This window comes from Pithys albifrons, chromosome 6, assembly GCF_047495875.1.
Source record: "Pithys albifrons albifrons isolate INPA30051 chromosome 6, PitAlb_v1, whole genome shotgun sequence".
Lineage (NCBI taxonomy): Eukaryota > Metazoa > Chordata > Aves > Passeriformes > Thamnophilidae > Pithys > Pithys albifrons.
In genome coordinates, this window is record NC_092463.1 from 34,717,557 (window position 1) to 34,733,745 (window position 16,189).

The 16,189-nt window shown below is 40.3% G+C and overlaps 1 protein-coding gene across 6 annotated transcripts in view; it reads left to right on the plus strand.

Annotated features, from left to right (window-relative positions):
• RAD51B (RAD51 paralog B) overlaps positions 1–16,189 on the plus strand; it is a 369,445-nt gene that overhangs the window by 143,495 nt on the left and 209,761 nt on the right. For all 6 annotated transcript variants that reach the window (XM_071558149.1, XM_071558152.1, XM_071558154.1 and 3 more), the window contains one exon: positions 11,576–11,672. In XM_071558149.1, the coding sequence (XP_071414250.1) occupies positions 11,576–11,672 (97 nt within the window). The remainder of the gene's footprint in view (positions 1–11,575; positions 11,673–16,189) is intronic.

Sequence of the window (16,189 nt, forward strand, 5' to 3'; positions counted from 1 at the left end):
AAGCGTTTAGGTGAGTATGAGCCCTTCCAACTCTGTTCTTGTAATCAGGGTTTAAGAGTGGTAGTAAAGATTTGTGATACCTTTAGTCAGTTTGCTTAGTGTCTGAGTATCTGTCTCTACAATAGGGCTAACAAGCCATTTATTCCATCAGAAGGTAGTGGCATTTGATGTCACAGACTTTGTATAGGTCTAGGTAAATTTTAAGTGCTGGATGAAGCAGGGTAGATGCATGGCAGAAGGTCTGAACCCATTGACTGAAAGAAAAGAGCCTTCAGTCTGTTTTCTGATCTGCTAATGAAAGCTAACTAGTGCCAATAAACTGAATTAGGCTTTTCATTGAGATAAAAGTAAGCATAAATTCTGACTTCCTTGAAGTCTTATGAACGGTTAAGAGACATACTCATCTCTCTTCTCAGCCTGGAGCATGCCAGAACAGAACTGAAGTTCTGTACTACTTGCTGGTGTTCCAGCCAACCCAGTTTCTTCCCCATCCTTCAAAACCAAACAAATTAAACCAGCCAAAAGCCCTGTTGCAGAGAACAATGCACAATCCAGGAGTGAACTGTGAATTCATAATTTTATTTTATTTCTTCTATTACAAGACAATTTGGCATTCATCAGAAAACTCCCTTTTACGCAGTGGCATTTGCTGCTTTGAGAGTGCAGCAGGTTTGGGCTGGAAAAGTTGCCTGTGGATTAGAGTGGTTTCCTGTGAGGTACTTTGTGTTGCCTCAGCCAGTATCAGACCAGTCTCCTGCTGGAGTACATCGCTAGCTACACACAGGAGTAAGCTCATCTCAGAAAGCCATCATTAAGCAGAGGCTGGAGGGGAGGGTGGAGTAGAGTGAAGGTCTGCTGGAAACTCACAGGGAGCTCTGGGCAACTGGAACGACTTGAAGGCGGGTGGCAATCCCTCTGGGGGATGCCTTACACACGGCTCTGCAAACAGGTCTGTGCAGGCTGCTGGATGTGAAGGACTTCCAGGCACACAAACCTTTCACACTGAGCAGCACAAAGGTGCTGCAGCATGGATTTTGAGAGTTACATTTGTGTTGGCTGCATTCCTTGTTCACAGAGTAGGAAGGGCTAAAGACCTCAGGCTATTGCTGGGTGGTAGCTATTTCAACTTGAAGACATGTAGCTGCCTGTAAACAGCATGCTTTTGTTTTGCTTTGTTTCTTTTTTTCTTCTGGTGTAAGTATTAATTCATTGTGATGCTTTTTAAGCAGTTGGCAGGAATGTGCATAGACACTTCTCCAGAAGGCTTATGGAATAGAATTGCATAACTTTGTATTTTTCCTATGCAAAGCAGAATAAATTCAATGTAAATACCATGGATAGTCTCTGAAAGATACCTACCTATACCCCATGAAATCCAATAACTATAAAATGAGCTCTGCTGCTATGAATTGACTGACTGAGGGAGAAAAGGGAAGAAACTTGGGTGGAGATACCATGGCAAAACAGGAGCTGGGAGTCCTCTCCTAGGAACTCTAATAAGGTTGCAGCTAGCCAGCAATGTGTCCTGAACAGCAGATCTCTAATCTTTTAAAAGGTACTTGTGAGCCTTCCAGAGAATTGTGCCTTCTTATTTCTGTGCTGTAAGACTGTTTATTGCTTCCCCCCCCCCCCCCGAATATGATGAAAATAAGTACAGCTGAACACAGGTACAGCTGAACTTGCTCTGAGGCAAGGCAAGCACTTGTTGCTACATTGCGTGTAGGATTAGGAAGTGTTTCTCAATAGGTTTCTGGTGGTTTATGTGTATATATCTGTTATTCAGGGAATTATGCCAAATTCTGGTTACACTGGTTGAGATGTGAATTCTGACAGGCCTTGGCTTTGCCTTTAGTCAGGGTAGCTTTATGCTATATCTAAAAAATCCATCTACTTCCCTCTAACCTCTGTATCACAGTTACCAGTGTATGCCTCTGTCATATTATAAGCAAGACTTCTGTAATGGGTACTTTGTCTCTAAGCTAATTTGGACTAGCAGCACCTGTTAAATGTGGGCTCTTGTCTGTTGCTTATGCCTGCAGTGGAGAAGCTTTGTGCTTTCGGTGTTAGCTACAACCATTTTAGTAAAATATGTGAAGTTACTTTTGAGTATCTTGGTTTGGCCTTGATTAAACAGCAGAAGTGGTATTTGACTTTGGACATGGGAATTTCATTTATTACAAGGCTTTTTCGTCGTGATAGCTGGACTCCATAGAGCACTTGACGTATTTGCACTCTTCCCCACAGAAACCTGAGATGCCTGTGCTGGGGACCACTCAGCTTGAGAGTACGGGACACCTGCTGGGACTAGTACTGGGTGGGCGTGGTGATTTGCTAGGATTTGAAACGATAAACTGTTGGGGTTTTCTTTTGTATTTGGTTTGTGTGAGCCAAAATAGTTTACATTTTCTAAGAATGAAGATATGTGTATATGTTTAATGTTCTATCATAATAATAGTTGTGATATAAATGTTTGATTTGGTCCTGGAGCCCAGAGCTGTCTTGTTTGTGCAGAGGCTTTTCACAGTAAAAGCCACTCTCCTGAGAGGTGAGTCCCTCACTGGCTCAGTGCTGTAGTAACTGTCTTCAAGCACTGCTATAGCTGTGGGCACTTGCAATTCTCTCTTTAAAACTCTTATTTTAATTAGGAGCTCTTGGTATTTCATTTAGACTTTCTTTTTTCTGTTTGTAACTTCCTGATTTCACCAAAAATGCTCAGTTTGAAGCAAGTTTTCTTCCTTGTGAATCTTAGGTACAAATTTTGCTGAGGTCTTGAAAGACTTTTGACAGCTTTTGTGGCAAATGGCTACTGATGCTGAAGAAAACCCCACTGAAGAAACAGAAGGTGAAGAAAAAGCCAATTCAGTGCATAGCCTAGATGGGGATCACAAACACCCTGTTATAACAGATGGGGTAATTTAGGGTTCTTCCTTGAGCAGACTGATGCCAGTCTTGAGGAGCTGTAACAGGTTATCAAGGAGAAGACTAGTTTTCTCAGCTGTTTGAAGCATGCTGTTGCACCCCACTTTTCTCACTGTTCCTTTTTTCTGTTTCCAGGATTGCTGCCTGGCCCATCTGGCTTTGTGGGATTGCTTCTTGTACTGTCCTTTAGCTAATGTCTCGATAGTAGTCACCGTTGTTTCAACCCGTTCCTTGAATGCCTCATTAAAAGCTCTGTGCTTCAGGGAAAGGGAGAGGTGCCTTCTCAGGGATCGGAAATAAGATTATCTAGGGATCAATAAAACTTGCTTTCCTTCTCCTCCAACCTGCACACTCAGCATCCCAGTCACACTGTCACTTGTACTTGGTGCTCTCTAGTGACGTTGCTTGAATACAGTGAAAACCACAAAATACATGGACTAATAAGGGTGGAATAATTTGGAATTATTGCAAGTGTCCTTGTGTTTTCTCTCCCAGCTCAACAGGAAGCCTTTAATACGAGTTTTCCTAAATAGTGTTGCATGCAAAATGAGTAATTATGCTCCATTCTTTTAACAAAGAGCCATTTCATGAAACAGTGTGGTTTTCTGCCACTTGGTAAATTCCAGAAGGCTTTTTACCTGTGCTGGTTACTGATTGATAGTTCTATGCTGAGCTCCCTTTAATTTTGCAATAAACTAACAAGGAGACTGAGACCACAAGTTTACAGAAAATGGCTTATTTACTCAACTGGATTTACAAGGATGACAAACTCAGATTTAGTAGCTTCAGTGTGGTCTAGGAAGGGCAGAAGGAGTACTTGAAAAATTGTCCTGTATAAATAACCAAACAAAAAATAGTTTGCTTATTCTTCTGCATAAAGTTCTTAGGCCGGCACTCTCCCAGGACCCGTAGTGACTTTCTCCATATTCAGGAACTTGGCCATTCCCAATAAACGGCAGTGTTGGGAGTTTAGGCACATTAAATAAGTAGTTTTACTTTTCTAACGTGCTTCCAGAAAACTGGCATCTGCTGAAATCATATCAGTGGAAGGTGATTCTGTTTTCACAACAACATACGAAGAAGAGGCAGAGGGTTAGCATTGTATGTTACAGAAAAGTTAGAATGTATGGAGCTCATAGTGGGCAGTGGCACAGCTGAGAGCCTCTGGGTAAGAGTCAGTGTGGATGTCCCTGTGGGAGTCTACTATAGACCTCCCAGCCAGGACAATGACACTGATAAATTATTCTTTGACGAACTAAGGGACACTCCTGAGTCAAGTGCCCTTCTCCTTATGGGGCACTTCAACTTGCCAGAAATCAACTGGGAGCATCACACAGATGGTACAACCTGGGCCAGAAGATTCCTAAAAAACCTGGATGACAGCTTTATGGAACAGATGCTAAGGGACCCGACTCAGAAAGATGCCATCCTTGGTCTGCTGCTTGTCAGCAGGGTGGATCTCATGAGCAAAGCAGAGATTGGTGTCCATCTTGGCCACAGCAACCATGAAGTGATCAAGTTTAAAATCTCTGTTGACAGGAGGAAAAGTACCAGCAAAACCTCAGCCTGGACATGAGGAGAACAGACTTCAGGCTGCTCAGGGAATTAGTAAGGTCCCCATGGAAGATGTTTTTGCTGGTGCTGGTGTCCATCAGTGCTGGTCACTTTTCAAACATCACCTCCTAAGGCCACAGGAGCAGGCAGGGCCCAAATGTCAGAAGTCAAGCAGATGAGGCAAAAGGCCAGCTTGGCTGAGCAGGGACCTTCTCTTGGAAATAAGGCAAAAAAGGAAGGTATGTGCCCAGTGGAAGCAAGTTCAAGTGACATGGGAAGATTACAGAGATTCTGCTTGCCAGTGTAGCAAGAAAATTCGTATGGCCAAAGCTCAGCTGGAGTTGAGGCTGCCAGAAATGTGGGGGAGAATAAAAAGAGGTTTTTCAACTACATTAATGGCAATAGGCAGTACAGAAATATCATCAGTCCATTACAGGATGAGGATGGTCACCTTACAAATGGACAGAGACAAGGCAGAGGTGTTTAATGCTTTCTTTGTCTTCAACATGAATGACAGATCATGGGGGTCTCAGTGCCCTGAGCTGGAGGACCAGGACTGAGAGAATGATCAGCTCCCAGTGGACCCTGAAACTGTGCAAGATCTGCTGCTCCAGCTGGATCCCTACTAGTCTATGGGATGGGATTCATCCCAGAATCCTCAGAGCTGACTGATGTCATTGCAAAACCTCTCTCAGTGATTTTTGAACAGTGTTTGGAATGAGGACAGGTCTCAGCTGACTGGAACCTGATTCTAAAGAAAAGGAAGAAGGAGGACCCTGGAAACTACAAGCCTGTCAGTCTTGCTTAAGTGCCTAGTAAAGTTATGGGGAAGATTATTCTGGGAGGTATTGAAAACCACTGGAAAGACAATGCTGTCATTGGTCACAGCCAGCATGGCTTCATGAGTGAGGTGCTGTTTATCCAACCTGATAATTGAGGTGCTGGAGTGGGTCCAGAGAAGAGCAACAAGGCTGGTGAAGGAACTGGAGCACAAGTCCTATGGGGCGCGGCTGAGGGAGCTGGGATTGTTTAGCCTGGAGAAGAGGAGGCTCAGAGGTGACCTCATCACTGTCTAGAACTACCTGAAGGGAAGTTATAGCCAGGTGGGGGTTGGTCTCTTCTCCCAGGCACTCAGCAATAGGACAAAGGGACACGGGCTCAAGCTCTGCCAGGGGAAATTTAAGTTGGATATCAGAAAAAAATTCTTTCCAGAGAGAGTAATCAGGCATTGGACTGGGCTGCCCAGGGAGGTGGTTGATTCACCATCCCTGGAGATTTTTAAACTAAGATTGGACGTGGCACCAAGTGCCATGATCTGGTAAAGGGACTGGACTTGATGATCTCGGAGGTCTTTTCCAACCCAATCGATTCTATGATTTCATTTTATGACAAGGTAACCCACCTAACTGATCAAGGGAAGCCAGCTGATGTAATGGTTTTGGATTTCACTAAAGCTCTTAATACTGTCTCTCACAGGATCCATCTGGATAAAATGTCCAGCACAGTGGTAGGTGAGCAATTGGCTCACAGATTGAGCACAGAGGGTAACAGTGAATGGGGTGACATCAGACTGGTGACCTGTCACTAGTGGGGTTCCACAAGGCTCCATCTTCTGTCCTGTGCTCTTCAACATCTTCATAAATGCCTTGGACACAGGATTTGAAGGGATAATGTGTTAGGCTGGGCTGGCAAACTGCCAACTGCCCAACACAGAGTTAGATTATCCCCCCACCAAGGGAAAAGGAGGGAGGGGAAAAAAACCTGAAGAGGAGAAAAACCCAAAACCCGAAACAGCAAGCTTCTTATGTTAATACAAAAGAGAGACAATTAAAAACAGAAAAGATATAACATATATATATACACACAAATCTGGAAAAGAACAGCAGCTACTACTGAGTTGCCCACCCAACAGATTCCAACCACACAGACCACAAAAATACCCCAACAGACTCCCCCTGAAGGACACTTGGCAAGAGAGGAGAAAGCCTAGGAAAAGAAAATGGGCTGGACTGCGATGATCCTTGTGGGTCCCTTCCAACTCAGCATATTCTGTGATTTTAACAGGATATTTACAGTGTCGTTGACTTCTGGATTAATCTTACAAGAAGCAATGACCTGTCTAGAACATGAATGCTGTTTATCTTGAGAACTTCTTTTTTTCATTTTTTTCCCAGATATCAGCACCTTTAAAAAGTGACAAAGTAATCAGAAGAGTAGGTTGTGGGGTTTTATAATGTGTAAAATTAGGAACTTCAAAATGTGTTCCTACTTTGTGTTTATCTCCAGGTTTTCTAACTAAGAAGGATTCTTCTTACTCTCATAACACTTCTGATGGTTAGACAGGGCTGTTTTACAATCCAAGTTTGCTATGCTGGAGTAAAAATTTGAAAAGATTGGGAAATTTTGTGGTCCATCATTTGTGTGGTATTTTAAGTAGTGAACTTTTTCCCAGAAAGGATTTTGAAATCTGAATCTGAGTGAATGTCTAGAGTGTTTATGATTCTGTCAGAATTGGAAGGCTGAGAACCATACATTTGCACTTGTCGAATAGCCAACTTAACCAATGGCAAATGAATAGACTGAAAGGCTAAAGGCAGTGGTTCACTGAACTCCATAGGAGACTGCATGAGACATGTTTCCAGTGTTACTGTGCTGTTCAGCTGGCCTTTTCTTCTTTTTTGCCCTCTTTTAGCAATAGGGAGTGTTTTCCATTCATGTACAGTCACTGACTGGAGAAGCCCTACACACTTCATTCATTATGACATAGAAATGGAAAACAATAGCACAACTTCCTTACCTGTTGCACATGTCAGGTCTAAGTTGCATGTGTGGAGAGGTGGGGCATTTTTTGTGGTAATGAAAATATTTTGTTCCATTAGTTGATGTTGAAAATAGACACTCCTCATAAAATACTGTGTATTTTAAAAATACGGTGCATTTTAAAATATTATGTATTTTAATATGATAACATCAAAATACCATGTAGCAATATTCCCACTGTTGCGTGTTTTACTGAAGACAATAAAGACAGGACTGGCTTTGAACGTCTTATGAGGAAGCTGTTCTTGGCTGGTAATGATGTCCAGTATCTGTCAAAAGGAACCACAACAGAGGCAATTCTTCCTTGCCTACTTAGCCTGAAGACTTGGCATTTCTCCTGTACTAAACAAGTTAGATCTGATCTATACCCTAATGGCAGAGCTACAATGTAAAGTTGAGGAAGTGCTATTGCTCGTTCAGTGCAAGGCACTGTCTAGTAAGTCTCCTTGGACTTGCAGCCCCAGTGTGTTTCCAACTGCTGTTTAGCAGTGAGAGGTGGTTTCTTTCAAGTGTGGCACCTATCAGACCAAAGGGGGATATTCTAACCTTCTTTTTGGTGGTTTGTTAGATATGGCATCATTATCATCAAAGCTAGCATTACATTCTGTGCACACATGTATGAAGCACTGTGTAAGACTGAGCGGATGCTGTCCATGCACAAATGTGATTGCTCATCAGAAAGTCACACAGCTATTTCACACCACATCTCTTGACTGCCTGTGTTTTCTCTCCATATCACACACAAGTTTAACTGTTCACTCAAACATTTATTTGCAACTCTCTGAATACATCACAGCATTTCAAAGGATAACAGAACAGAATGTGAGCATGTCTTTCAGTTTACTGAAGGAGACTTTGGGGAAAAATTAATATAGCCTTTAGATGTGCCACTGAGTCATGTGATACTAACATTCAAGTCTTCAGCTTGAATGCCTATAGGACTGATGAGTGCTGAAAATGTAGGGTCTTGTTTAAATGGCACTTTTCATTGCCAAAGTGTGCGTGACCAAAGTTTAACTCATGGAAAAATAAAACTTGGCACTGTCCAGTAAGGGCATGTGGTTGAAATTTTGAAGATAGATGTATGTATTCAGAACAGTTTGCTAAATCTTAGTGCCTTTACTTTTTTATCATAACTGGAGCAAAGGACCAGCCTCTTTTCTCTTGCTAGTGACTCACAGCTTGTTTGAGCTAGTGAGAGTTTGGAGTAACCTGCATACCCTCGGACGGAGGTTCAAACTGTATTCTGGTAGCTGCACAAAGTAATAGGAATATATACGTGTGTGTATATATATATATATATATATATGATAATAGGAGTGACTATACCTCATGGAAGAATTTTGCAGTAAAGCGAGGCTGCAGAAGTGTGACAGGGAATGTGATGCCAAATTTAGTGCTTAGCTAACAGCCTTTTGCCTTATAGGAGAACTGAATCTCCATGTTAGTTCTGCAGGCTTGCAGAAATGAAGAATAATTTTCAGTTAATTCCAAAATAAGCATTCTGTACATGTATATGGCTTCATCTCAGAGTAAGTATACTTATTCAATATGGTATTCAAACACATATTTAAGCAAATGTTTAACTATCAGTGAAGTCATGGAACTAGGAATATGCTTAATTCTCATCCTCCAAGCAAGTCAGAGAGGAACATTTACTTGGGTAGGACTCTGCATTTTTAAGCTGATTTTTATACAGTATAGCAGGGAATCTAGGGTATTATATTGAATTGTTACTGAAAGATACATCAGAAATGGAAATCTAAGTTCAGAGACATAGTTTGAGAGTGGAAGAAGGTTGTCAGTCCTACAGCTAAAAATGCTATGGAGTTCCTGGTTAAAGAGGAGGCCAAAAATCTGAAAGATTAAAAAAAAAGAAAAAAGCTGTTGCATTATTCTTGTTCATTTTTCTTTTGATTTTTTGAAGCATTTAAAGTTAGTTTCCTTTGAAAGAAAACAATATGAAATATGGTGTGCTTAGGTATTTTTTTTCTATTAAAAATGTTCCTGGTAATGTTACTTTAAAACGTGGTGCATAAATAATAAAAAACATGATGACACAGTGCAGAGATTATCTTGGCACAAGTCAGGGGTGACTGAATCACTTACAGAGCTTGACGCTTGTGAATAATGTGATCATTACAAAAGTGTGCCAATGAAAACTTCATACCTCACTCGTATGTTTGTGTATAAGTTTGTTAGTATGTTCTGTTTCAGCACATTTTCTAGTACTGGATACCAGGGATAACTCAGGCTATGGCTTTTGTGACATGGTGAAAACAAAGTGAAAATAGTTTCAAGAAGGAAAGGTCTCACATCCTGTTCCTTATCCCTACGGACTCTTGGCTGCCTCCTCCTTTTCTTTGCCTTGAACCAATTTTGATGCTGATCCTGTCACAAGGATGAACTAGCTCACTAAAATGGAAGATAAGTATGCCAGCAAGAATAAAGGAAAATGTGACTTTTTTTCTTCTTTGTTATTTACTTGACTCATCTTGTCTTGTAATCTGATGAACAGGACAGCCATCTGTAGCTGCAAGGAGTTGTGTGTACCAGGCCCTTTGCTATCTGCTTTTGGGTGCTTAGAGGTATATGCAGCAACTCTGAGGGAAACAGCAGAGTGGTGTAATGTGTTTCTTGTGTGTTTGCTGTTGGCAGTATTGCAAGGTGTACTCTAAGAACCACAGCTGAGGTGTATGACCAAACAAGTCTGTTATGTACCACATCTGTGTTCTCTGCAGTGGTCATTAATGCCCCGTTCCAGAAGGTGCACCCTGGGGTTAAGCTGGGTAGGGTGATCATAGCCAGCTGAAGTTTGCCCAAAGCTTGTAGTCAACAGCAGAAGAGAATGAGGGGCATCACTATGATATTTTAAAGGTTTGGAATTCCTGTTGAATAGATCAAGATTTGACTTACATACTGCTCAGTTTAGTCCGCTTGATACAGTCCATAAAGCTCTCAGACACCATCATGCTGTTTGCAAGCATGGATGTGGCTGAGCTGATGTGAGGGGTGTAGAGTCATAGTCTTGGTAAAGGTTGCACACTCCATAATATTGATGGCAGCTCATGTCATGCTGACTGAAGAAAACACAATACTGCACACCACCATCAGTCTGATTACTTTCTGATCTCACACTGCTTATGTGGGATCTTGAAGTGGAATGTGAAACTGGGGAGTGTGTCATATCATATTGCTGAGAGTGTTAGAAAGCAAGAGGAAGCCATGATTGGAGGGAGGAGGAGCAGTGGAAAGAAGAGCAGAGGAATTCCTCTTCCTTTTAACAATGGTAAGATATTAATTTATTCCAGTAGCATGATAAAACCACATCCAGAGTAGCATGTAGGATTCCTTTCTCCCTCTCTCCTGTGTTAAATACAACTGAAGACAGGCTATTCATTTCAAAGAGAGTTTGTTTGGAATGGGGTCTGTTCTCAGTGCAAATAGAAGGATCTTTTTTTCCTTTTTTTTTAATAAAAGGTAATTTCTGAAGTTTCTGTCAGTCAGCAAAATGGATGCCAACTGTTATTGTGGAAAGCTGATTAGAGATCCAGAGCATTATGAGATAATTGTAGTTGTACCTATGCTCTTCTCTCCGTGTTGTTTGCAGTGTTTGCCTTCATGCTTTCTGTTACTAGAAAACAGTACATGTTCAAGGGCACAAGGAACTGTTTATCTCTTGCAAGCACAACCATTGCTCATGCTGTCAGAGGAGAGCACTGTGTGGGTACTACAGTCTGTTTATCAGACTCTTGTGATCCTGAAAAACACTCAAAAATCCTCTTGTGTAGAGATAGCTCTGTGACGTTAAGTACTTTTGGGCTTCAGGTCAATGCTGGTGGATCCCTACGGCACCTTTCTCCATGGCATTGTGTTTCAGCCAAAGGAAGGAAGAATGTAAGTTTTGTGGAAATCACTAGGAATATAGAATTCCTAATTGCCTATGAAGAAAATGGTGGGTTTTTGTAAGGAACATCAAATTGTTCGTGGAAGATGAATAAAAGATGAATGAAGCTCCTCAGAACAGTACTTTCATTTTAGGTGGCTATATGTATCAACATGCTGTTGTTTAGTATTTCATCATTTTAACAATATCTCTTTTCCTTCACTTCTTGCAATTATCTCTTTCAGTTTCTGCAGATAATTCAAAATGTTCTGAATATTGAATTTGCTGAAGATCACCTGGATGCTATGCCTGGAGGATTCCAGTCCTGGGCTTCTCTCTGCCTTCTAGTGGCTATAAAAATTCATTTCCCTTCCCCCTCTCCTTGTCTGTTTGCAGGTTATCTTGACAAATCAGATTACCACATCGCTGAGCAATGGCCCTGCAATCCAGGCAGACCTGGTGTCTCCAGCTGATGATTTGTCCCTGTCTGAAGGTAAGAGATCCCTTCTATCAGAACCGAAACTCTACACTGACACAACTCCACACTGTAATTTACAGTCTTCTGTTGATATACAGGGGACTGAGAGAGTACAGTTAGCACATCTAACCTGAGACAGTCTGGAAACAAAATAGTTTTTCAGTTCCTCTGAAAATCCATTTATAAATAAAAAGCAAGTATGTAGGCTAACTGAAAGGATCTGATGCCTTCTGTAGGCTTTTGTGTGAATGTAATATGAGGGGCTTTGTGATGCCATATACTACTTTACATCTTCATATTTCTTTTTTCTACACAGAATTAGAGACAAGCAACCTTTTTTTTGTAATAATGAAGACTTAGTAGGCTAAGAAAAAAAGATAACTCCAAATAAGATTTGCAAAGTAATATAAAAATTTCAGCTTTCCCCACTTGCAAAGAGTAGTCAGAGTACCCTCAGTCAGGGACAGTCAGATGCAAATAACTTTGTTATTTAGAATTCAGTTCATGCATAGACCCTAATGTATGATGTAAAGAAATACTCATCTTTCCTGCAAAGGCATAATAATTGCATGTGGACTTTCTACTTTGTGTAGTGTATATTTCTCCTCTTTCTCTCCTTGCTGCACTTCCTGATGGTTCTGGTTGATCACAAGACCTCTCAAGCTTGTCTGATTTAACAGAAGTACAGCTTGGTGGAAAAAACAACTACAAAAAGAGGATAAAACTGCTATTATTTTTGCAACTCATGTCAGTGGACAAGAGCAAGAGGTTGAAGATAGATTAAACACAATGTCAGAGAGTAGCAAGTAACTTCAGTGCAATGCTGTAACACCGATTGATGTGTTTACTTCATAATTTTGTCAATAGGAGCTTGGCAAAGCGTGGCCTGTTAAATCATTTGGGAATTGTACTTGTGGCTTTTGTTGACTCTGCCTATTGTTAAACTATATCTGAAGTTCATTGCTTGAATATTGCTCCCTCCCTCTGTCAGCAAGTTGAAATTTGGTAACTAGATTTGGAAGTGGAAAGCTTAATTTTTCACCTTTATGATTTCTTGGCACTAATTTGTTGTGCATTGTCTCACTAATGCTCTTGACCACAGTATTTGTCCTTTAGAATTGCTGCATTTGAGCTTCCTGTGAAAAGAAAGGCATAGTTGACTCTGAAGTGGAAGTAATAATAAAATATGTTCTCAGTAAAACATATTTTTGTCCTGTGGTTAAAGTATTTGAAGATACTTTGGAAAAAAAAAAACATGGAATAGTTGTAATCCTTCTAAATTTCCCAGCACATGTGAAAGATTCTCAGTGCTGTGTATGAGTCATAGTTCAATAGTATTCTGAAATCAGGAGTATGCAAGAGATGGTATAATGATTTTTGTAGCAGTTACAGGTTATTACCGAAGCTATCATGTTGTGTCTAAACTACCAGCATTATTTCTCACCTTTCAAGTGTGTTGGTACTGTTTGTGAGTTGTATTCTTTTGTTGTTCTCATTCCTTGTTTTTAATCAAGGATCTGAAGTGGTAAAATGCCAGCATCACACTTTGAAAATGGAAACCTTTGTTTTGCCACAGGTCAAGAACAGTACGGTCAGCAGCAGTGCAGGCTCCTTTGGTAATTCACGTTTTATCCAGATACGTAGGGCTGATGCAGGTGTGGACAGTGTGTTTTAGTGGATTTTTCTGACATTGAGATGTTGACCTGTCCTGAGAAAGTGTCTCCTTTTGATATATTTCATGTTAACTATTGAACAGCCTGAAAGTAGCAATACTGTAATCTTCTGATAATGTTTTTTACTTTCAGAATCCTGAATTAATTAGTCTTTTAGGGTTAGTATGGTATTTATAATACTACTCTTATACATCTGTAGAATTTGCAGGAAAGAATAGGTGAGTAGCCCAAGTGCTCAAAGAGAATACATTGGAGAGTCAGGGATAAGAGGCCAGATTTGTGACTGGGTTCTTAGCTAATTGTTCCTTGTCACTCATCACTAGCTAAAGCTGAATTTGAACCAGTGACCTAGCTGTGAAAGGACCCATAACACATTATTAGTCCTGTAAGCAACTCAGACCTCTTGGTTTGTGTATCTCTAATATGTTCTTTTAATCTTATCTAAAATCAGAGTCCCATCACTGTAAATGATTTGCTAAAAGGGTAATGTTTCTTAGATAGAGGCAGAAGTGAAAATTTCAAACTGAATATATTGTTAGAAAAAACGAGAATGTTGCAGTGTCTTTTGGTTTTGCTTCTGATTGTGCTTGAGAAGAGAACTGCTTGGATTATGTGTTAGATTAGGCAAGAAACCAAGGAAGCTGTTCATCTGATGTGTGACAGAAAGTTAATTTGATGAACAAGCTGAAAGGACAATGTCAAGCTGTTTCAAGCTCAGGCTCAGAGGTTGTCTTCTGTAAAATTGTAATCTAGAGCATGAAAACTTATGTACTGAAAATATGTTAGGCTTTTATGAGAACATTAATGGCTTTATAAAGGCAGTGCTGGCTGTAAAATCCCACTACTTATGTAGCAATGCAAGAATTTATAAACTGTTGGCTTTTCTTATAGGAAATGGTTATGTCCAGCTAAATTCCTAGATCTGTGCATACTTCTGCTTCAAGACAGACCAAAAAAAAAAAAAACCAAAAACCAAAAAACAAAAAAAAAAAACAACTTAGTTTGCTACCCATTGAAGTGATGAGCAAAAGTTGCTCTGCTCATGGTCTGAGACCTTGCATTCATTTGGCCAGATTATAGTCTGAAGGAATTTAAACTAATAGTGTTTTTTCCCGAGCTCTAAAATTCTCAGACATGTAAGGCTGTCACTTCTTCCCTGGGAAGCAAACTCAGTTTTTACTTGTAACTGCAGCATTCTGACATAGCCATCTCTCAAACCTTGTCATCAGAGGAGATAGACTGAAAGATGATTGTGAACACTGCTGTTTCCCTGTCATCCTTGCTCTGTGGAATAGCTTCTGTCCAGTCAGTTTCCAGTTTGAGAAGCCTTGAAGTTGTTTTAGATTGCAGGGGTCATCAGGCAAGCCCAAGAGTATCACATGAACTAATGCTTTATTATTTAACATAAAAAGTAGCTCTTAGCCAATTAAATAATTTCTTTAGTGATTAAAAATAGATTTAAGTAGTATTAGGCTCTGTGAACAGTCAAAATGGAATGTAAATGTACACAGCAAAATATCTTGCATGACTGTTAACTTGTTTAAAAACATCCATTATCTGTGGCTGTGACCGTACTATTTTTGTTACTTTTGCATAGTTCAGATTACTAAATTTTGCCTACTGTAAAAAGTCTTTCAAAATTAATTCTAAGCCTTTGTGTTAGCTGGATGGGGAAATTTGTGTGTTTCATTTGTGAGCTGCGAAGAGATAGGACGATCTGATCTACTTGATGTCCCTTCCAGTCTGCCAGTGCCTATCCTATTAATATATCTGCCAGCTGCAAACTGTAACTTCCTCTCACAGACTTCAAAGCCAAAATCCATCTTTCTTGGAAAAAGCTCAGGGGAGTGTTGATATGAACAAGAACAGTATCTCCCTTCCAGCATGCACAAAGTGTCAAGCAGAAAAAAAGAATGCTGTCTTGGGCCTCTTCAGTATCAGCTTGTACTTTCAAATATTTGTTTGAAAAAGTCAGAATTCTTTTGTGTTGAAAATCGTCTGTAAACTTGTACTAGCTCTGGGGAAGCCAGCGTTCAGTCTTCTGCCATTTGTGCTCATCAAGCCGTTTGTCATAGCATTGTATATTTTTAGTGCACAGTGTGAGCAATGAGTTTAGTCTGACCTTTTCAACTTTGTTGCTCTGATCTTGAATTCTTTTAAGCTGTTGAGCAGAAGGAGGTTTTCATGTTGTGGAGACTGGAGAAAACTAAGCTACCATAATATCTCCCACCCACAGGATTTTCCTACTTTAGTTTAGGAGCAGAAGATTTGGAGCTGGAATCTTTGGCTTCTCTTCCCTCCTTTGCTCTTTATCTCATGTCAGATTGTGGTTAACTTCTTTTATTCTTCAAGCCTCAGTTTACCATTTTTAAATGTTTGGGGGTATAATTTTATTTTGCAACATTTTTTTTGCTTTCTTAACATTTCAAGATATTTCTACAGTGGAAATAATGAGTTCACCTTCTCTTCACCTCAGAGTAAGAGCACTTCTGTAGTTTATTACTTCTCTCTCTTCAAATCCCCCTTCTTCAGTCCTGGTGCCAAATGGAGTGAAAACACTGAAGGAATTATCAAGTGAACTGAGGAGGCCCCAGAGATCAGAGGCTGTTGGTTGGTTTTGCTTTGTTTATTTATTGATTTATATGCAGACTTAATGCTTAGGGTTGGACCTGCAGGTGACTTAATTAAAATGAAAAAGAATATTCTGTGAGAACATAAACATACCTGTTTTGCAGGAACTGTGAGCTTACAGATCAAGCAGCTGTTAAACAAGTTTCTAAAACACTTCCTCCTTGTAGTTTTAAAGCTAATGCAAAATATTGCATGTCCTAGTGAAGTGCTTCAGCATGATGTGAATTT